The sequence below is a fragment of the Thunnus maccoyii genome, chromosome 20 (assembly GCF_910596095.1).
Source record: "Thunnus maccoyii chromosome 20, fThuMac1.1, whole genome shotgun sequence".
Classification (NCBI taxonomy): Eukaryota; Metazoa; Chordata; class Actinopteri; order Scombriformes; family Scombridae; genus Thunnus; species Thunnus maccoyii.
The window spans coordinates 2,079,596-2,101,512 of NC_056552.1; the positions used below are offsets into that span (position 1 = coordinate 2,079,596).

General features: G+C 39.3%; 2 protein-coding genes across 8 annotated transcripts in view; one reads left to right on the forward strand and one right to left on the reverse strand.

Annotated features, from left to right (window-relative positions):
• ankfn1 (ankyrin repeat and fibronectin type III domain containing 1) overlaps positions 1–12,011 on the reverse strand; it is a 131,356-nt gene extending 119,345 nt beyond the window's left edge. For 2 of the 7 annotated variants that reach the window (XM_042396734.1, XM_042396733.1), the window contains exons 1-4: positions 11,804–12,011; positions 9,564–9,691; positions 9,183–9,434; positions 5,081–5,328 (exon numbers count right to left, since the gene is read on the reverse strand). In XM_042396734.1, coding sequence (XP_042252668.1) covers positions 5,081–5,328; positions 9,183–9,434; positions 9,564–9,691; positions 11,804–11,848 — 673 coding nt within the window. In that variant the 5' untranslated portion in view covers positions 11,849–12,011. The other 5 variants (XM_042396737.1, XM_042396738.1, XM_042396740.1 and 2 more) reach the window with 5 other exon arrangements.
• A 4,299-nt stretch (positions 12,012–16,310) lies between these two features.
• On the forward strand, positions 16,311–21,417 carry LOC121887096 (TATA-box-binding protein-like). Its single transcript, XM_042397662.1, has 8 exons — positions 16,311–16,462; positions 16,579–16,663; positions 16,926–17,058; positions 17,400–17,487; positions 18,330–18,421; positions 18,514–18,678; positions 19,424–19,515; positions 21,216–21,417. Exons 1-8 carry the CDS (start codon positions 16,415–16,417, stop codon positions 21,296–21,298), a joined length of 786 nt encoding a protein of 261 aa, XP_042253596.1. The 5' UTR covers positions 16,311–16,414; the 3' UTR covers positions 21,299–21,417.
• Positions 21,418–21,917: the final 500 nt, after the last annotated feature.

The following is a 21,917-nucleotide window of genomic DNA, read 5'->3' on the forward strand; positions in this document are numbered from 1 at the left end:
ACACACATATACACACACACATATACACACGCACACACACACACATATACACACACACACACACACACACGCACACACATAAACACACACACACACACACACGCACACACATAAACACACACATACACACACACACATTAACACACACATCAGTTTTATTATTTAACATGTGATGTAATTTGCCATTTTGTGATATACATCTATATCAGATATCTATAATATGTTAGTAATAACTGCAACTAAATCACATGTTTTAGACCAAATATTGATTAGTTATTATAATAGTTATTATAATAACTATTATAATAGTTATTATAATAGTTATTATAATAATTATTATAATAGTTATTATAATAGTTATTATAATAGTTATTATAATAGTTATTATAATAATTATTATAATAGTTATTATAATAGTTATTATAATAGTTATTATAATAGTTATTATAGATATTGATCGTTTGCTATTTCATGAAATTTCATCCTTCATATCTGACATCAGTTTCTGTTTCAGGATTCTAACTTTCAATAACAAACATGTCAAACTGTCGTGTGAGTGAGAGAGACGGCAGATGAAAGAGAAAAATGAAAGATAGAAAGATAAAAGTGAGAAGCAGCAGCAGGTCAGAGAGAGCAGCGAATAACCAGCGCTCTGAAGACGTTTCACATTTAAAAGTCAAATTTTGAGCGTCGCTTCTCTACAGTTTCAACACAGAAGCTTCATCTCGTCCTGCTGCCTGAGGCGGCTGGTTTCATGTTTCCATTCATTCACACACAGAGAGAGAGAGTGTGTGTGTTAGTGTGTGTGTGTGTGTGTGTGTGTGTGTTAGTGTGTGTGTGTGTGTGTGTGTGTGTGTGTGTGTGTGTGTGATCAGGTGTCAGCCTGCAGGACAGCTGACTACCTGAGCTGCTGCATTAAAACTGCATGAGCTGCTTCAGAGATAAAACAGTGGAAGCTCTGTGGATGTTCTTTATGTTCATACTGGACTGACTGGAACCACAGCTGAGCATTTTAATGGCTTTATTAGACAATTGAGAGAAGATATTCAGTTTACAGTCAGCATCTTTTAAATTCACACAACTATTCTGCAACAACAGTAAAAAAAAAAACATTTTCCACATAAAATAACCCAACTGATTAATCTAACAAATGTTAATTTAGTCATTTATTGATCTTATTGATTTGTAAGATGGTTTGAGAGCAAATCCAACTTGTTTATTAGACCTCAAAGATAAATGTGAATATCATTTTAATAAACTGAGGTTCCTGCTGAGACTGGTAGTTATATGTGACCTGACTCTGACTGCCACACAAACACTGTTTTTCCAGAGGCCATAAAACGATGAAGTGATTCACTTCATGTGTCAGCAGGGAGGTGAAGGACGTTAAAGAGGAGACAGAGAGATGAAGCAGACCGTGACAAAGATGATTCAAAAACTATTAAATATGCCTTCCAGCCTCTTAAATGTGAATATTTTCTGGTTTCCTCAGTCAGTAAACTGAATATCTTTGTGTTGTGGACAAAACAAAACATTTGAGGCGTCACTTTTAACTCACTTTTCACTATTTTCTGTTGTTTTATAGTCCAAACAATACATCGAAAAACAGAATGATTAGAGGCAGATTAAAAGTGCAGCAGACCTCAGATCAGAAACTCACACACACACACACACACACACACACACACACACACACACACACACACACACACACACACACACACACACACACACACACAGAGCTGCAGTCATGGCTCCCTCTGCTGTACAGAAGCAGGAAAAACACTCCGGTCGACTGAGAGTCAAACACCATCAGAGAGAGTGAAGCTGATTGGTTGATGAAGGTTTCTGTCTGAACAACAGACAAGAATCAAATCACTGCTTTAGAGCTGCAACTAATGATTACTCTCATTATCAATTAACCTCAACTAATCACTTTGTCTATTAATTATCAGAGAATAGTGATAATGCCGTAATAATTTGCCAGAGTCAAAGGTTTTATCTTTATTATGTCTGAACAGCAGCTCACAACCCAAAGATCTTCATTATTATCATGTAGGACAAAGAAAAGCTTTAAATCATCACATTTAAGAAGATAAAAACATCCATTTTTGGTATTTTTGCTTAAAAAAAAGACTAAAAAGATTAATCTATCATCTATCAATCAAAATAGTTGAAGGTTAATTTTCTGTTGATTGACTAATCAATTAATCGACTAATCGCTGCTCTACACTGCTGCAGTGTTAGTTGGTGAGTCAGAGGTGAAGATGAGATTACGGACTAATCTAACAATTAGTTGAAAAGTTAATTACTAACTATTCAGGTAATCAGTCATTTCTTTAAGAAGAAAATGTAAAATATTCTGATTGCAGCTTCTTAACTGAGTATTTTCTGGTTTCTTTAGTCTCTTTGTCAATAAACTGAACAAGACGTTTCAGTTTCACCATTTTTATATTTTATAGACCAAACAACTAATCAATAATGGAAATAATTGTTAGTTACAGTTTAAAGTTAAGTGGCAGCGTAACGCGTCTCTTTCATGGACTTTACTGCGTCGCTCTCGTTTCATATCATCACCATGACGATATTTTAAAATCTGATTGTTGGCATTCGTCAGCTGATTCAGAATAATAATTGAATGAAAACAATTATTTTCATTATCGGTCAACCTGCAGATTATTTTCTTATTTAGTTTATTAAATGTTAAAAAAATGAGGTGTCAATGTCTTTAATCTAATAAAGTTTTGTCTGACTAAAATGTTAAGATATTCAATTAACTGTCATATATAGCAAATAACAACAGCAAATCATCACATTTAATAAGCGGGAACCATCAAATGTTTGGTATTTTTGCTTGAAAAATGACTGAAATGATTAATTGATTATCAAAATAATTGCCTGTTAATTTTCTGACAACTAATCCTTGAAGCTCCAGCAGAAGATAGAATCACAATTCTTCTGTGATGTTGTCATTTATCCCTCATATATTTAGAAAAAACATCAGTATTAATGTTGACTGACTGTAAAAAATGAAAAAATATGGATAGATGATAAAAAGCAGGAACCACAAACACACGACAAATTAAAATACACAAGTCTGAACAACAAACACTTGAAGGATTTGCTGCTTAACGTCTGTCCACGCCAAGAACTAGAACCATAACAATAACAATAACGATAAACATGTGAGCATCCACACTTATGAACGATATCGTTCTGTAAACCACACGCTGCAGCTGTGCGGACAGCTCAGGAAAACACACACTGATGACTTGTGACTGTTGAACGTTACAGAGAGAAAGAAACAGAAAACACAGTATGAACACAGATCTGAAGACTAAAAAGGTCACAAACTCTGTTGTTTTTATACGTTATAATGGAGAACAAAGCTCCAGCATCACTGTATGATAAAGAGAGTCAGTCTGTGGTGAGAAAACCACATTTAAATATATAAATATAAATACATAAAGTCATCAGTTGGTTTCCAGAGTTAAGATGATATTTGCAGGTCATGAAGTTCAGATGGAGATTTTGTTGTGCTGTATGGTTACGGGGTTAGGAGATGGGTTTTGATTGGCTGTCAGTGTTCCTATCGTTCATCAAACGGCTCTGAAAGTGATCCCAACGATATCGCTCGCCGCTGTCCTTGTTGTTATATTTGTGGCGTCCACTCGGACCTATTTATAGTTATGGTTATAGTTATCGCTGTTGGTGTAGACGGAGCTTTAATCTGTTCAACAGGAAGCTCATTATCATTCTCCAGAAGGGTGGAGCTAAAGGACGTTCTGACTAACACAGGAAGCAAAGTATAAACAAGACCCCCAGTCAGTGTGTGTGTGTGTGTGTGTCATCAACATTCCTGACATGGCAGCACGTTCACACCGACACTGTTGGTCTGCTGCTTTCATACGTTTGTGTTCTCGTTCACAAACCTGCCAACTTACAAGTTACTCAAGCTGATCGGCTGACATGTTTGTCCCTCATCACCTACCGTACACACGATGGAACTACAGAACCAAACGGACTACAGAACGGTACAAACACACCATCGTTACACACCGCAAAACAAAACTGACAGTCATGATGTCACCTAAACAGAAGAGTGTATCTACAGCTACAGCTGGATCCAGTCAGTCGGACCGACTGTAGTTGATTTGTGGTTGAAGCTGGTTCTGACTGGAGTTCAGGAAGGTTCTGCAGAGGGAGGATGGCTACATGGTTGATTTAGGTGTCCTTTCCCTTCAGCTGAAGCCAGCAGCTGATACATCAGCTGCTTCACAGAGGAACATTATGACCTGGGACCCTCAACACCTCCAGAAGCCCCTACAGCCCCCTTCACCTGGGGAGCTTCCATCCACATCCTCCAAGAGAAGAAATACCACTGTTTCTTATACTCAGCTGCCTCCTCAACTATATTCTCCACCAGTGACTTGAGTTCATGTTGTTCTCAAAACTGAACCACAGTCCAGCTCCTCATTTAACCTTCTCAGGCTTAAAGTGCCCAGTTTAGAAATCCTCAACGTCCCCTTCTGAAGGAGTCAGACTTTTTACTACAAAAAACAACATTACAGATGACTGTGGAGTTTTCTTGTAAACAAAAGTTATGTTAACATTCATTGTTACTCAATAAAACTCATCGTGTGATCAAACAGATGCCAGCTGCTAGCATCACTAAAAATCCCCTGCAGCCTGAAAACCATCTTCCCCACAGACCGATGTTCTGAGAGACATGTCTGTAAAACATACAGAACACCTGTCACCATGCTGGGTCATGCTAATCTACATGCTAATCTACATGCTAATGCTGATTCTCCATAAAGTCAAGATGGCACAAACTGAAAGGAAAACATGTGAAGTTTGAGTAAAACATTCATAGTTTCTCCAGAACTGTTGGATTCAGTCTCATAACAACCAGACACGAGAAGAGAAAGAGAAAGAAAGAGCTGAGATTGAGTCAGTGTGTAAAAACAAGACTATAATTATAATGTCAAACACTTACTAAAGCCATACGTGTCATTACTGCACAGTCTAACAGTAAGACATGAATATAAATATCATGGTCATGTGACTGGCTTCTTACCTGCAGAGTTCCAGTGGAGTCCTCCAGGACTGGCAGCGAGCCGTCGGCGTTTCCTGATGTTGACCCCGCCGTGGGAGGCGGAGTCTCCGCTGGACATCCCTGAGGTCAGCGCCGCCGCCGACGCAGCAGCAGCAGCAGCAGCGGCAGCGACAGGGGTGGAGGAGAGGATGGGGAGGAGGGGCGTGACCAGAAACGGTGTCTCCTTCCCCAGCGCAGGGGTGAGGAAGGTGGCCTCCCTGTCTGAAGGCCTGCAGGAAGGAAGAAACACAAAAACATCAAAGACATTCAGTGACAAAAAAATCTCATAGTGTCATTTTGGGCCGCAGCAGGCAGCTGTTTTCTCTAAAAAGCCGCTGTATACTATAAAAAGAGGATTCTTCATCCCGCCTACGAAGCTCTACACGATGAGAACAACACCGTTTGAATCAGTAGCTACGTTTCCATCCAAATGCAGCCCAAATGTTAACAGGATTTCCAGAAAATGAGTAAAGGAAAATTCAAATTGACACTTGTTTCCATCCACTGCTGTTGTGTGAATATCAGCAGATAAACAGCAGGTGGCGCTAATCCTCCAGTTGCTGCCGTTAAACTGTCGCAGAAGAAGAAGACTCAACGAGATGACGTCGTTAAAAGAGCGACGGTCAAAGCTTGAACGATGGAAAACATGATGGAAATATGACGTTTGTGTTAGTTTCATGTATTGATGTGAGGAAGGTTACAGTCTCCTCATCATCGCTCCACACAGATCTGATGTTTTCAGCTCTTCAGTGACGTTTGAGTCACATGATTCATGATGTCATCATTTATTCAATGCCAGCAAAATCATACACAGATCGGCATAAATACAAGATAATATTGGAAAGGTGATACGTTGAGTGATTCACTACTTTTCAGGAAAGCAACAAGACTTCCTGTATAACAAAGCTGACACTGGGAACACTGGTATTCAGTCCCGACAGTGACATGAAGCTTCCTCTTGTGTAAACATACGTGTGGTTTCTGTGTAATCCTGATACCTGGCCTCTGAGACCACGTAGCTGCGGCTCCGCCATGATGCTCTGCTGTGACCGCGTCCCTTCTTTTTCCTCCGCAGGACCGAGTCCAGCAGCTGAGTCCAGGTCATCATCTCTGATCGCCACGCTTCACCGCATCACGTTAAAAAAACACACACACACATGATCCCAGCGTCTCCGCTACGGTCGTGTTTGGTAGTGAACGCGGCGGCCGAGCGTGTTACATGTATGTAAAAAATGCTTTTCAGGATCCAAACAGGAAACATAATCACACCTGACTGAGCTGAAGGTCCACAGCTGAAGGAAACGCTTCTAGCAAGTGTTCAATGCCCAGCAGGGGTGTTACCTTACCCCACTGTGTGTGTGTGTGTGTGTGTGTGTGTGTGTGTGTGTGTGTGAGAGACAAAAGCTGAATCAGGGGGATCGAGAGTCAAGTGCTTCAGATATCAGAGTTTGATCAGTCAGGAGGCCTTTGTTTCAAATGAAAGGGAACCTTCAACCAACCCAGACAGAGAGAGTCACTTACAGCATGTTTTTGTGTTTACTTGCGACAGGAAGTTCTTTATCCAGGACTTTCAGACTATGTTCACAATAAGCCGCGTCTTCATCGTTCGTTTTTCTTCCCTGAAAACGGAGCTCTTCCAAAAAACGTCCTCCAGAGTGTGTAAATGTGAAACGCTGGCTCGGCGTTGTAGTGTGTGTCATATCGCTGACAGAACAGATGGTGGCAGTAGTGTGGCGTTTCATTGGAAGAGGAAGAAGATACATAACAACAATGGCGGACGGCTCTATGCTTGTTAAACGTATCTATCACCTCTCTCTGCTCAAACTGTTGGAATCTGCTGCAGTAAACTAAATATCACCATCATCACTAAATACCATGGAAACAGAAACAGTATACCAATTCTTCTTTGCTGGTTTCTGTGGTTGACTTGCTCGTCTGTCTTCTGCACATGCCCAGTAGGAGGAGAATAACCTGTTTGCAGAAACAAGCTGGAACTCCTGCTGTTGTTTTTGCTTGAAAAAAGCGATTTAGAATTTAGAAGTGTTATTAAAGAACAGGTTCTCAATTTTTCAAGTTTGTCTTAAAACAAAGGTGCCCATACGGACAATGAAACATGTTTTTCTTGCTGTTCATACTGACCATTAGAAGACCAGTGATAGAAGACAGTCTTTGTTTTCTGTATAAAGATCTTCAAAGTTTATCTGAAGCTAACACAAGGCTTCAGATCAAGTGGATAAAATTCCCTCTTTGTGTTTCATTGGACAGTGTTTTCCTGTTGAGCAGCAGTGGACTGATAATTGTGAACCAAAACCGGGTAGTTCTGGTCCAACCGGCACCACATACAGGCAAGAAAACTAATGACAGCAGCAGTTTAGATCTAGAAATGACATGTGAGTCATTTCCACATTCTTACTGTATCTTCAACATATAACTGATCTGAATCTGCTGTATGAGGCGTCCTGTTTGTTCACTCTGTTTGTGGGATATTTCATCCACAAACATGTCATTAAAAAGTAGAGAAGAAGAATAAAACAACTGCCCGTTATGAGTCAAACCACCACTATACCGCCACATAAACACAACCTCCTACTATACAACACATACAGTCATAATGACTTCACTTCCTTGTATTAGCAGTACATTTCCCCCCAAATCTATAAACACCACTGCTTCCCCTCCCTGCAGCCTCTTGGCTTATCTTTCCCAACATAACTGCCATCACCATGGTGCCAGACAAATACTTCTACCAGCGAGGAACAATGAGGAAGGAGCAGAGAGCAGCGAGGCAACTGACCACAGTTTCAGCTAAACTCTCTCTCTCTCTCTACTTAAACATCATTAATGAGACATCTGGTGGAAATCAGAAGCAGTCTGCAGGACATTTACTGTAAAACACTCAGAGGAACACTCGTCTGTGTTGCGTTCATTTGCGTAGATAACCTGACGTATCTCAAACAAAGTCTCTGTGGATCAGCTTTCTCAAACGTTTTCATGTGTGACCCAGGACCAAGTTTGGTGTTTTTTTGGAGAGGCACGTCATGTAGAGGTCTCCACAGGTCTCTACTCAGTCTAATGGGACCGGGTCAGGTCTCAGATCTGGATCCGAATGGACCCGAGTGTATCAGCTCTGATCATGTGACAGTCACAGTCACAGCAGGAGAAAACGGTGTGTTTAGAGGCGAGAGGAGAACGTAAACTGAAGAGAAAAACTGAGGTTTTCATTGTCAATGTGAGGAACAAGTGAATTATTTTCATTATATTGATTATCGATAATTGATTAAACATCAACATCATAATTTCTCAGAGCCCAAAGTGACGTCTTCAAATGTTTTGTTTTGTCTGATCAAGAGTCCAAAGATGTTCAGTTTACTATCATGTATGACATAAAATAACCAGCAGATGTTCAGCAGTTTCACTTAGAAAATGACCACAACAGTTGTTCAGTTATCACAATGACTTTCTATCAATTGATTAATCAATTAATCGACTAATCGTTGCAGCTCTAAAAGGAGAACAAGGAGCTAAAAGCAACCGACACATCAGCTGTTTATGCAAATAGGCGACAAAGATGAGAGAAAAAGTTCTGACAGTGGAAATGAAAACAGCTTATTTTAGGAAAATCAGCAGATTTATGCTGTTAAATGGATTTAGGATTTTTGAATAGATCCACAGATATTAAACACATTAGAACTTTATCTTTTATTTGTCACCCCGTTGGCTACTGAAGCTTTTATTATTGGTACAGGAAGCAGAATAGGACTTTCCATTATTCATGTCTTTAAAGCATATAAACAAATGATTTAGTTCCTATGACTTTACATTTGTTTGTTTTTGTAATGTAAAATGTTCACTGATGGACAAAATTAATCATTTCATTAATCATCAATTTTGTTAATTTAATATTTTAAGCAATATGTGGAGGTAAACTGAATATCTTTGGGGTTTTTGAACTGTTGGACATAACAAGTTTGGCTGTGGGAAATTATATACGAGCATTTTATAGACTAATCGATTAACTGAAAAAAAACTGAGCAGATTAATTGATAATCGTTAGTTGCAGCTGGTATCACAGACTCGGTGTTACCTGAGCGGCGTGCTGCTCTCTCCCGGCTCGCTGCAGGTGGAGCGACGGGAGTTGGAGGCCGGGGAGGAGGAGGAGGAGATCGGCGGGGAGTTGGAGGAGCGGTTGGATGCATTGCAGATGGAAGAAGAGGAGGAGGAGGAAGAGGAGGAGGTGCGGGTGGAGTCCAGGGATCTGGGCAGCAGCAGTGAGGACGGCATACACAGCCATGTCTCCAGGTCGGAGAACTTGGAGTAGCTCAGCATCTCCAGAACACTGCAGGACAGACGACAGACACACCAGCTGAATCCAGAACAACACCAGAACACGACCACGACGTCCCGACACTCGGATGTTAAATGTTGAGATATAAAATAAAAAATCTGAATATTCAAACCCAGTTACCTCTCCTCTCCCACTCCCGGGATGTCATCTTTCTCATCGGCGGTTTGGAAGACGCAAGAAGTCCTGGAGTCTCGCGATGACAGCAAAACACAGGAATTATCAGAATCCACAGACATCTTCAGCCATATCTGTGGTGGATCAGGAGAGAAGAACAGGTCAGATTAACACAGAAATACCAGAGTAACATCATAGCTGAGTCTGAGCACCCGTGTGCTAAATTTACATGGAAACCAAAGCAGTTCAGTAGAAAGCAGTAAACAATCTGTACATCCGTCAGGTTCTAAGATAAACTGATATCTTCTGCTGACACTGGACAGTCAAATATGAGCTCCTTGTTAAATTAACAGAGATATAATGATGATTATTTTGTTGGTATTCAACAAGCCCACAATGAAGTTAACTGACATCACAACATGTGAGGCTCTGCCATCTAATAAACACTTGATATGAAGTTTCTGGAGATTTGGGCTGCTACTAACGATTATCTTCTTTATCAATTAGTCTATCTCTCAATGAAGTTATTCTCTCAATGAATCGATCAGTTGTTTGGTCTATAAAATGTCAGAAAATGGTGAAAAATACAGATCAGTGTTTTGTCACAACCATCAATAACCCATATATTCAGTTTACTGTCATAGAGGACTAAATAAACCTGAAAATATTCACATTTAAGAAGCTGGAAGCAGAGAATTTTGGCTTTTTTTTCTGAAAACTGACTCAAAATGATTAATCAGTTATCAAAACAGTAGGCAATCAATTTACTGTTGATCCACTAGTTGGTTAATTGACTAATCATTGCAGCTCTAGTATATTGAAACATTATCTTGTCAGTTGGTAGCTAGCTGGAAACATCGGTATTTTATAGTTAACCACTTGTTCATAGTTAGCTGGCAATTTTTGTTTGTTAACTAGTTGGTATCTAGCTAGTAACCTCTGCCTGTTAATTACTGCGAGCTGGTTATCCAGCATGCAATATTAACTTATTCATTGGTAACTCTGATAAAATTTGCTCATTAGTTAGTTAGTAGCAGGCTGCTAACAATAGCTTATTATTTAATTGTTAACTAGCTGGTAAAATGTGCTTGTTAGTTGGTAGCAGGCTAGTAAAGTTTGCTTTTTAGTTTAGCTAGTTGGTAACGTTTGCTTGTTAGTTAGCTGGTAACTACCTAGTAACGTTTGCTGGTTAGTTAGTTGGTAACTAACTGGTAAAGTTTGCTAGTTAGTTAGCTGGTAACTAGCTAGTTAGTTGGTAGCTGGCTGGTAAAACTTGTTTGGGGTTAAATCTAGTATTTTAAGATATAAGTACTTGTAATAATTGCTTGTTAATTAAGTTAGTCAGTACCTAGCTCGTCATATTAGCCGGTCAGTTGGTTAGTTATAGTTCGTAATATTAGTTTTTTAGCTTTAGCTAGTTCACAATCAAAAATTAAACAAGACATCCTTAGCTTTAGCTGATAACATTATCTTGTTAGTTAGCTGGTTTATCCCGGTCGTAACAGTATCTAACTAATTAATTAGCTAGCTGGTAGCTAAGCAGAAGTTACTGTTGCCATGGTAACCTGTGGTTCACTGGCAGCAGCGGTTAACCTGTTGACCAGGTGTTATTGAAGCTAACTGACATCTGAAACAATGATTTGTGAGATGAAAGCAGAGTGAAAACTTTGAGGGAACATTTTCCCAACATGTTCCCTCTGACACACTCAGTAATTTACACCTCAAACACAGCAGCTAGCTAATGTGCGACCTCACGTGGCTCCTGTTTTGGCCAAGTGGAAACACCCGGTGAGATAAAAGCAACACTGCAGTAAAGAATCACACACAGAAACACGTACAAACTCCCAGAAAACGTTCAAACCCACAGAACTATTTATATCCAGCAGAGCTCCATATTTGTCCTTTAGCCGCTGAGTTTCGGTTTTCAGTGAGATTCCCTGCAGTCAGCTGTCCTTCACTTCCACATCTCATCTTCCCGTTAACAGCTGTGCAGGAGTTAAAGCTCAGAAGCTGCCGCTCCTGGAGAGAAAAACTTTACCGTCTTTGAGTCTTCCTTCCTCTGCAGAAATAATGTCGCTTCTTCTCCTTCTTGTTCTCCTTCTTCTTCTTTTCCCAGAGTAGGACCATCTGCTCAGACTGGGATCCCGCCTGGTAACGTGTCTTTGTCCTGCCCCATGTAAAACATCCCAAAATACAGCCAGCCAGGCCCGAGCAGGCTCACATTTCACTGACTGCGGTTCACTCACCGCACAGACGCCCAGTCCCACATCTGGGAGCGGCCGAGCCTCCATACTGTTCCCAGTCACACTCAGCGGGCAATTAGCTGCATGAGACGGACCCGAACACGTCCTCAGATAACACTTCACCCTGATAAAGCTGCTGGTAGCCGGGAGAGCAGAGGGAGGAGGACAGGAGGTTATTTTTACTCAGTTTGAAGGGTTTTCAGTTTTTATTTTAGATGGAGATGAGGAGTGGAATCAAAGAGGAGGAGAGGGGAAAGAGAAACAGAGAGAGAAGGAGGGAAGGAATGTAAGGAAGGAAACAATGAAGGAAAGTTAATAAGAGAAGGAAGGATGAGGGAGAAAGGAAAAAAGAAAGGAAGGAAAACTGAAAGTAAATGAAAGGATATAAGGGAGGACAAAGGTAGGAAAGGAGTAAATAAAGGGAAGGAGAGCTGGAGAGTTCATTAACGTGAATGAATGAAAGAAAAAGAGAAGTGAAATGTAGAAGAAGGACAGAAGAGAGGAAGGAAGAAAAGCAAGAAAGAAAGAAAAGAAAAGAAAAAGGGGGAAGAAAGAAAGTTAAAGTGAGAATGAGGACAAAAGTCAGTGTTAAAGAAAATGATGGAGAGAAAGATGAAATGTGAATTAAAGAAAGAAAGGAGGAATGAAAGAAGGACAGACCAAATGGAAGATAAAAAAAACTGAAAGGAATTAGGGAAAGGAAAGAAGGAAGGAGGGAACGGAAAAATGAAAAGTGAATGAAACAAGGTAGAAGGATGGAAGTAACGGGGAAAAGAAAAAGGGGATGAAACAGAGAAAGAAGGAAAAATGTAAAGTGAATGAAAGGCAGAAAGGAGGGAGAACAGAAGGAAGAGAGAAAAAGGTGTCAAAAAAGGGAAGACAAAAAAGTGAAGGAAAGAAAAGGGGAAGGAGAGGAGAGATAGAAAAGAAAAAAGGATGGAAATAAAAGAAGAGGAAGAGGGAGGAAGAGTGAAGGAAAAATGGAACTTTACTTAAAGAACAGGAAGGAAGAAGGACAGAAGGAAAGAGAGATGAAAAATGAGAGGAAAGAAGGAAGGAACATGTAAAGTGACTAAAGGAGAGAAAGGAGGAAGGGAAGAAAGACGAAGGACAAGGAAGGATACAAGAAAGAATGAAAGACAGAAGGAAGGTAAATGAAAAGTGAATGAAAGAAATAAAAGAGAAGGTAACAAGGAAGGAAAGGAGGAAGGAAACATGGAACATTAATAGAAGAAGGACAGAAGGAAGAATAAAAGAATAACAAGAAAGGAAGGGAACGAGGAAAGGAGATGAAAGAAGGGAAAAAGAAAAAAAAGACGATTGAAAGTAAATGAAAGAAGGACAAAAGAGAAAAAATGAAGAAAAGAAAAGGAAAAGAGAAGGAGAGGAGAGAGATAAGAGGAGAAGAAAGGAAAAGAAAACAACAGAGAAAGGAGGAAGGAGAAAAGAAATAGAAAGTGAATGAAGGACAGAAGGAAGGAAGGAAACAAAAAAGAGAGGAAAGAAAAGAAAACAGGAAAGAGAGGAGGAAGGAAAATGTAAAGAAAGACAGAAGGAAGGGTCACAGAAACAAGGGAGGAAAGAAGGAAAGGAGAGAAGGAAGAAAAGGAAGAAAAATGTCTTTGAAACATCAACAGAAAAAACCCTCCCAGAATGTAAACACGTAAAGTAGGAGCAGCGCGGAGCTGAGGATGAGGAGGAGGAGGAGGAGGAGGATGAGGAGGAGGAGGATGAGGAGGAGGAGGAGGAGGAGGAGCTGAGGATGAGGAGGTGAACCGTGGGCTCCTTCGTGTTGATGTTGAAAGACGTGTTTGGAAGCAGACAGATAGCTGCAGACAGGAAGGAGGCTGTTTATGCTGTCGGGACTCTGCTGCTGTAATTATCTGCAGCTCAGATAAACATTCAGCCCTCAGCAGGAATAATAACACTCTACACTAATGTCACCGTGTCGTACGGCAGCGTCGCACCCATCAATCTACAGCCGTGGCTTTAAAACACGGGGGGTCCCTGGATTCCTGACTTCATCATCATCATCATGGTTTCCTGTTTGTTTTTACTGCCATGTTTGTTTTATGTCCACGAGACCACAGAGTGAAGTTGAAATGTTTTACCTGCACCTGTCTGTCTGAGCTGGTGGTAATAAATCAACCCTCCTCTCAGCCGCAGACACGATAACCAGCGTCTGCTCAGTTTAAACGCTGATGTTTTTAATTATTTTTACTTAAATATGAAGCATATTCATACATAATCTAAGAGGGAGGGACATGCAGATGATAACTGTGCAGGTAAAAATAAAGTTTTCCTCTAAAAATACATAATTTTTCACTCAAAATCAATAAACAGCATCCAGAAAATATTAAAAACGTGTTGTTGTCTGGTATTAAACTCTGTACTTAAAGACCCGTCAGTCTGTCAGCTCTGATTCAAAGCAGAATTAAACATTAAACTATATGACTTTTATGCCAAATCTCATTAAAATCAATTAACAAAGTTTTGAGGACAAAAACCTTCATCTGAAATTATTCCAAACTTAGGAATTTATTTCAACATTTATGGTTTTTGTCATTAAAGGAATAAAAAGCAGTTAAGGCATTTAATCAACTATCAAATTTAGTCCAACTTATGATCACTCAGCAGTCTTTTAATAGACTTTTAATACTTTTATTAAGTCTTTAGACATTTATAACCCAGTAATAACCCTGTAAACCTAAACTAAAAGCCTTTTTAAAAAAAAAACACTGATAAATTACTTAAAACCTCTAAATATTAATCTTCATTTAATGGAGAAATAAAAACACATTTAAAGGACAGAATAATGTGTTTTACTCTCTGCTGTAATTTATTATTAGTTTAGTCTGTCAGTAAAACAATCTGAGTAAATACTGTAATAATTACTATGTGGTATTTCTCATCTCCTTGTTACTGATATAATATTCATACTGAGTATTGTTGAGTGTTTGTAAGATTAGTTTCAGATGTAATGAAAGGATTTTATATTAAAGTGTTGCTGTTGTCTCATAGATGTTTGATATTTTGGTGCTTTTGTCATCACTGGATATGTGACTGATGATACTGAGATTGATGATGAGTGTTAGTTAATTATTTATGATGAAGACTCAGATTTCTGTCCATCTGACTGCTGCTGTTCCTCTTCACACCTCTGGGTGTCAGTGTGGTCTCAGTGGGGAGAAACTGAACCATGCAGCCGCTAAACTCAGGTCTCTACTGGAGGAAACAGAGTCAACAACTACATGATCAACTGCTGTGACGAGTAGAATAGAAAAGAATCTTATTGTGAAGCAAGCTGGGACATTTATTTTAAGTTCACAGAGAAAGAGAGAGAGACAGAAAGATGATGAAGACAAAAAGGAAGAATGAAGGAAATGTTGTTTGCACATATTATAAACTGTGAAACTTGCATAAAGCTCATGATGCAACATGTTCAGCTGCTTCTGAATTAATTTAGATTTCTAATAATTAATGAAAGACGTCTGAAAGAAAACAAGACTGACGTCCGTCCAGTGAGTTTCCTCCGGCAACGAGACGTCTGATTGGATGTTCAGACTGACGTTAATGTTACATCTGTTTGTTCAGCACAGAGCTGAAGTCAGGACATGGTTAGCCTAGCTTAGCATAAAGACTGGCACAAAGTTTAAAAAAAACACACCTACAAACACCTCTAAAGCTCTTAAACTAAAACGTTGCTGGAAATATTTCTCTGTGAACAGTCGAGCGCAGTTGCCAGGCAACCGCCAGAGATGTGCACAGGAGTGCTGCGAGGATGGAGAAACTGTTTTATGTCAAAAAATAGAGTTCAAAACCCCAAAAACATTTGTTTTTTTGTAAAGACTAAAGAATCAAGATACAAGTCATTGATTAGTGAGCATTAGAGGAGTTAGAATAAACATTTTCCCCCAAACTCCCAACATTTCTGAACATTATTTATTAAAAGAAGCAAAGTTTCAGTTTTGTAACATTTCATGTGTATTTGTACCAAGTTAGCCTGTAACATAACAACATCTTGGTCTATTTTTATTATTTTATTATTTTTTATTAACAAACTAAAATGAAAAATTCACACTTTACAGCTTGAAATAAATTGTGATGTTTAGCAACACTTTTTCATTTGCTTCAGGCTGCAACTAATGATTATTTTCATAATGGTTTAATCTGATGATTATTTTCTTGATTACTTTTTAGGCCTTTATAACATCAGAAAGAATTGTTTGGTCAGACCAGTAATTAAAAACAAACAAAAAATCCAATTCAATACAATGTTACCACAAAGAAAAGCAGGAAATATTCACATATCAGAAACTTAAACATGAGATTGTTTGAATTTTTTACTTAAAAACGACTTAAACAATGAATCGACTATCAAAATAGTTGCCAATTAACTTTTTGACTAATTGATTAATGAACTAAGCATTGCAGCTCTACTTCAAACACAAACACATTCACTATTTTTGAAGAGGAACAGTTACCTAGCAACAGTGTTCTTAAGATTTAACCATTTGAATGTAAGCACAGGTGAGCATACTGAGCACCGATGTTAGTTCATTCAGTCACTGACATAAATAAAGTCCCTGGAAAATCCTGGAAAGTTGTTTGGTCATGGAGGAGTCGATGTTGGAATGGTACTTTGATAACTTCATTGCAAATGTGAGTACAGGCTGCAGCTGTAACTTAACTTTTTACCTCATGGTCCAGAGTTTGTTCTTTGCTAAATTTATGATGCAAAAGAGAAAAAAAATGAAAACATAAGTGTCTCGCTCCAGGACTCCTCAAAGATCCAGGAGGAGGAGGTGAACGAGGAGCTGAGCCAGGAGCTCATGCAGGACGAGTCCAGCCAGACCGACTCAGGTACCAACAACAACAACAACAACAACAACAACAACAACAACAACAGCACTCCTTTATTTTATTTGAAATAGATGCGAAACTTTAAGATAGTCAGCACTGTCTGATTGTGGATCCAAAAACTGTGTAAAATTGAAAACCTGTGACATCACCAACAGATTTATGAGGAGATATTTGGATATTCTAAAGCCAGAAAGTCCTCAAATCTAACATTCAGGGAAGCAGAGGAGGATTCTGTAACGTTGAGGGTCTTTGTTTGTTTCAGCTGAAACCAGACCAGCAGACACTGACAGCAGCACCAGTCTGGACTCCAGTTCCCAGAATTCCACAGCAGCCTCTGTTGTTCATCCCTCGACCCCTGTGATACCCGAGAGACCAGAGGCCATCCCAGAGATACAGTAGGTCACCACAAGGTTCATTCAGTAGCTGTTCTGGAGCTTTCAATCTTATCACACAGTCTTCCTCATCACATGACTTGTGTGCCGTTTTCATGGAATCATAGATGTTAAAATTTCCATTTTTCTGAGCTCATGTTGGCATAAAAGTTGATTGAAAGTTCATTCTTGATCTTGGGAACAGTTTTTGATAAAAATGATCTCATCACAAGGTCCATTTAGTCGCTGTTCTGGAGCTTTTGATCATATAACACGACCCTCCTTAGTAGGTCACTAATCATGCTGCATTTATGTGTTGTAAAAGTCAGTGTCCAGTATTTGTGTGTTTGTGTGTTTGTGTGCAGGAATATTGTCTCTACAGCGAAGCTCGGTTGTCAGCTGGATCTCAACGTTATCGCTCGCAAAGCGCTGAATGTAAAGTACGACCCGAAGGTACAAACCCTTTTTATCAGCTCTCCTACCAGTATTTTTGATGTGTCTTAATCATATCTTACTTTCTATATAATTGTATTATGTTGTGTCTGTTTTATGATTGTTTGCCAAGTGTTTTATTCCTGTATCTTTTTTGTTGATTGTTTTGTGTATCACTTGATGTTGTTAAAGAACATAATCTGCACATTTCCAGTCAGCTCTATATTTATATTCTGGGGCTCTACTGGAATATCTTTGCATGATTTCCAGTTTAAAAACTCCTTATTTATCTTCTACTGGTCCTTTATGCAGCCCCTCAGTTCAGCCTCTGTCTGAAACAGGCCGTTTTAGCTCCTGTCTCTTTGAGGCCCGCCTCCTGATGAGCCCATTCTGTTCTGATTGGTCAGCTTCAGGAATTTTCCTCCGGCTCCGGAGGCTACGTAAATAACTGTAGTAGCAGGATTTCACTTCTTTTTCTCCTTCTTTACTCCAAATGTCAACTTCAAATCCATCCGTACATGTTGGAGTTGAATCAGATCTGAAATAGGAGTGTGAACAACACATGGAAACACCTTAGCAACCACCTTAGCAACCAAGGCTTCAGAACAGAAGGCCATTTATGTGCATGGAAGCGTTCAGAGTAGGTTGAAGCCCTGACTTTTGACTTGCAGGCAGCAACTGAATATGTTCCCTTTTAGATTTGGGAGGTGTACTGGACTTCTCCCATTTATATTCTCCGAAGGAAGTTTAGAGAACATTTTAAAGCTTTAGTGTACTTGGACTGTATGACATACAGTAGATGTAATGTTAGATTTACACGTTCTTTCGTTGTCACTCAGTTTACACCTCCTGTTGTGTTTCAGACTTACAAGGCGCTCACCATGAGGATACGTAAGCCGCTAACAACAGCGATTATCTACAAATCTGGGAATATTGTCTGTCTAGGAGCCAAGAGGTCAGTCTGCCTGTCTGTCTGTACATTAACTGTAAGACTGTAAGTTACCAGGACGACGTATAAACTTCCTCTCTCTCTCCTGTGTTTGTCAGTGAGGAGGAGTCACGGATAGCGGCCAGGAGGTACGCCCGCATAGTGCAGAAACTGGGCTTCCCTGTCCGCTTCCTGGACTTCAGGATCCAGACCATGGTGGCCAGTTGCAAAATCTTTCCAATCAATTTTGAGCAACTTGTGCTGGCCCACCATCAGCAGTGCAGGTCAGGAGACATTAGCTGTGGTTTCATCTATCTGAATTTCTCTGACAGTGTTTATTTGCACTAGGCTGCTGTTGGTTTAAAGTTTCCTGTAATCAAAAAGTAATTCTCTTAATGTGTTTTGTTAAACCGCCTCATTTTCCACTGAATACATCAGCTGGATCAGAACAAAATACTGCTGGAGGTTCTATAAATAAAGGTAACTATAGGGTTATGTAGGTGTAATAGGTAATTATAGGTAATAATATAGGTTTACACTATGAACAATTGCACATTCCTGGTCAATATTCTGTACATTACATTTCATTCTCTTCAATTTAAAATTTAAACCTGAAGCAGCTCTTCTCACTCAGATTATATATTTATACATTCTTTATAGTACATTTCTTTCTTTCTTTTTTAATATTATTTAAGATTACTTAATTTTGTTATATTTTATGCACCACAGCACCAAGGCAAATTCTGTGTATGTGCAAACCTACATGGCAATAAACCTGATTCTGACTCTGAAATATACAGTCTTGGGAAATCTTCTTGTTACTGAGGGTCAGATGAGAAAATCAATATCAGTTTTATTTCCATCCATCCTGTACAGCTGCAGTCCACCTACATGGTGTCTGAAAGTATTGTGAATTTGTTCTGATCATGATGTTCACACGAATCATTTTTATTGTGACTGGACTCTGATTATTAGTTGATGTAAACACAGATACTGAGTCTGGTTTTGTGTTTGTTTCATTGTCCACAGTTATGAACCGGAGCTGTTTCCTGGCCTCTTCTACAGAGTGATGCCGGGCATCAGTGTGACCATCTTTGCAAATGGGAAACTTTCTGTGAATGGTAACTAAGCTGTGTTTGTTTCCACACTTCCCAGTTTATTGATCAGGTGGTGAAATACCAAAGAGCAATTTATTTGTGTTAATAATCACATCTTCAGTGCAACCAGCTGATCATTTGCATCAGCAGAAATCCTCACAAAAAACAGTACTGTGGAGGTTCTAAGGGTTTGGTAAGAAGTTTTAGTGGGCATTGAGGAGGTTCCAGGGGTCCTTTACATATTTCTAGTGTTCTGTACGGAGGTTCTAGTGGTTTCTGATTAAGTTCTGGAGCCCTTTTAAGTGGTTCTAATGTTCCTTTAGGGATCTTGTGGTCATTCAGAAGGTTCTGGAGACCTTGTACTGATTTCCAGTGTACCTTTAGGAGGTTCTAGGGGTCTGAGTTGATTTTTGTGATGGTTCTTTTAGATAATTATAGTTTTCCGTTAAGAGGTTCTAGAGCTTATTAAGGAGGCTCTAGAGTTCCCTAGGTAATTGTAGTTTTCCTTTAGAAGGCTCTAGTCACCTCTGAGGAGGTTCTAAAGGTCCGTTAGGTGGTTCTAGTGTTACTGTAGTGATATTGTGGTGATTGAGAGGGTTCTAGGTGTTCTTTATGTAGTTCTGGTGTTGTTTTAGGAGGGTACAGTGGTCACAGAGGAGCTTCTATAGGCACTTTAGGTAGTTATAGTTGTCCTTTAGGAGGTTTTAGAGGTTATTAAGGAGGCTCTAGTAGCTAACTCTAGTGTTTCTTTAGGAGGCTCTAGTGGTTTCTGAGGAGGTTCAGGAGGCTTTTTATTTGGTTCAGATCATGTGGTTCTAATGTTTCATAAGGAGGCTCTAGTGGTCAATGAGGGGGTTCTGGAGGTCCCGCAGCTGGTTCTTGTAGTTATTGAAGAGATTCTACATTGTTCTCGAAGTAACTGAGGACATTCTTGTAGTTCTTAAGGTAGCTCTAATGCCCCTTTGGAAAGTTCAAATGGTCATTCTAGAGATCCCTAGGAAGTTCTAGTGTTCCTGTTCATTGAGAAGGTTCCAGGTTTCCTTTAGGTAGTTCTAGTTTTCTAGAAAAGGTTCTAGAGGTCATTTAGGTAGTTTTGTAGTAACTGGGGAGGTTCAACAGGTCCTTTAGGTCTAATGTTCTTCAAGGAGGTTCTAGAGTTCCTTGGGTAGTTCTAGGGTTCCTGTAGATTGTTTTCGTAATAAATGAGGAGGTTCCACAAGTCCTTTAGGTAGTTCTAGTATTCCTTTAAGAGGTTCTAGGGGTCTTGTAGGTTCAGTTCCTATTGTGGTAATTGAGGAGGTTCTATGGGTCCTTTAGGTAGTTATAGTGTTTCTTTAAAATGTTCTAGAGGTTGTTGAGAAAGTTCCTCAGGTAGATCATTAAAGAGGTTGTCCAGGGTAGTTATCATAGTTATTGAGCAGGTTCTACAGATTCTTTAGGCAGTTCCCAGCTTGTTGTATAGGTCACTGATGAGGTTCTAGAGGCCCTATAAGTCGTGGTCTTCTGTGGATGGATGATGCTTATCTGCTGCTGATGTGTTTCTTTATGTCTGAATATAAATACAATATATTTTAAAAAATGATCCTCTCTTTCTATCTTGTGCTCTTTAATGATTTTATCATCTTTGTTTTACTTTCTTTGATCTGCAGAACACTCATCAGCTTCATTTTGAAATAGTGTTAATGAATAAAGTTCTAATTTTGAAGTCTTCTGTTAAATTCCAGGAGCTAAAAAGCCAGCTGACATCTACGAAGCATTTGATATTGTCTATCCAATTCTGAGCTGCTTCAGGAGGACGACGAACTGAACTCTGACAGGAGCTCCACATCGTTTTAATGTAAATGTAATGTAATAAATAACTGTTTTAGAGTCAGTGATGTTTAGGGGTTGAACATAAAATCTCATAAATTATGTCTTGAATATCAATTTTCCTGGCTGATTTTCAAGAGGATGGTGTGTTCAATAACTCAGCAAGACTGTGAGAAAAAGCAAGTAAGTGGACCTTTAGTTATTCTTTCTTTTGTCAAACTACTGTTTTCAAGGTCAGGACTTTGTCACTCAAACTTAAAACTGATGACCCAAATTAGAATTTTCTCCTGGATGATATGAAACATGTTCTAGTCCTCATAGTGTTCAACATAACCTTGTTGGTGTCAGAGGTGAAGCTGATTTCAGCCAAAAGGAGGGTCAGGCTGCTGTTACCCACCTGACTGGTCTGGTTTTACTCTGTAATAAAACAACTTACACATAACACACTGTTCCACATGTTCACCAGGGAAACTAACAAACAAAAGCACACAGATTCAAACCATAAACATAAAATATGGACAATCTGAAACACAGAACAAACACAACAAAAGTGTAAACAGCGCAAAAACAATCCGGATGCTTCCAGGTGTTCACGGTGTGATCAGGAGCAGGCAGAC

Excerpts from the sequence above, each read along its gene's own strand:
- LOC121887096 (XM_042397662.1), top strand. The coding sequence starts at position 16,415 with ATGGAGGAGTCGATGTTGGAATGGTACTTTGATAACTTCATTGCAAAT. Across the intron at positions 16,664-16,925 it reads GTCCAGCCAGACCGACTCAG|CTGAAACCAGACCAGCAGAC; the intron begins GTACCAACAACA and ends TGTTTGTTTCAG. Across the intron at positions 17,488-18,329 it reads ATGTAAAGTACGACCCGAAG|ACTTACAAGGCGCTCACCAT; the intron begins GTACAAACCCTT and ends GTTGTGTTTCAG.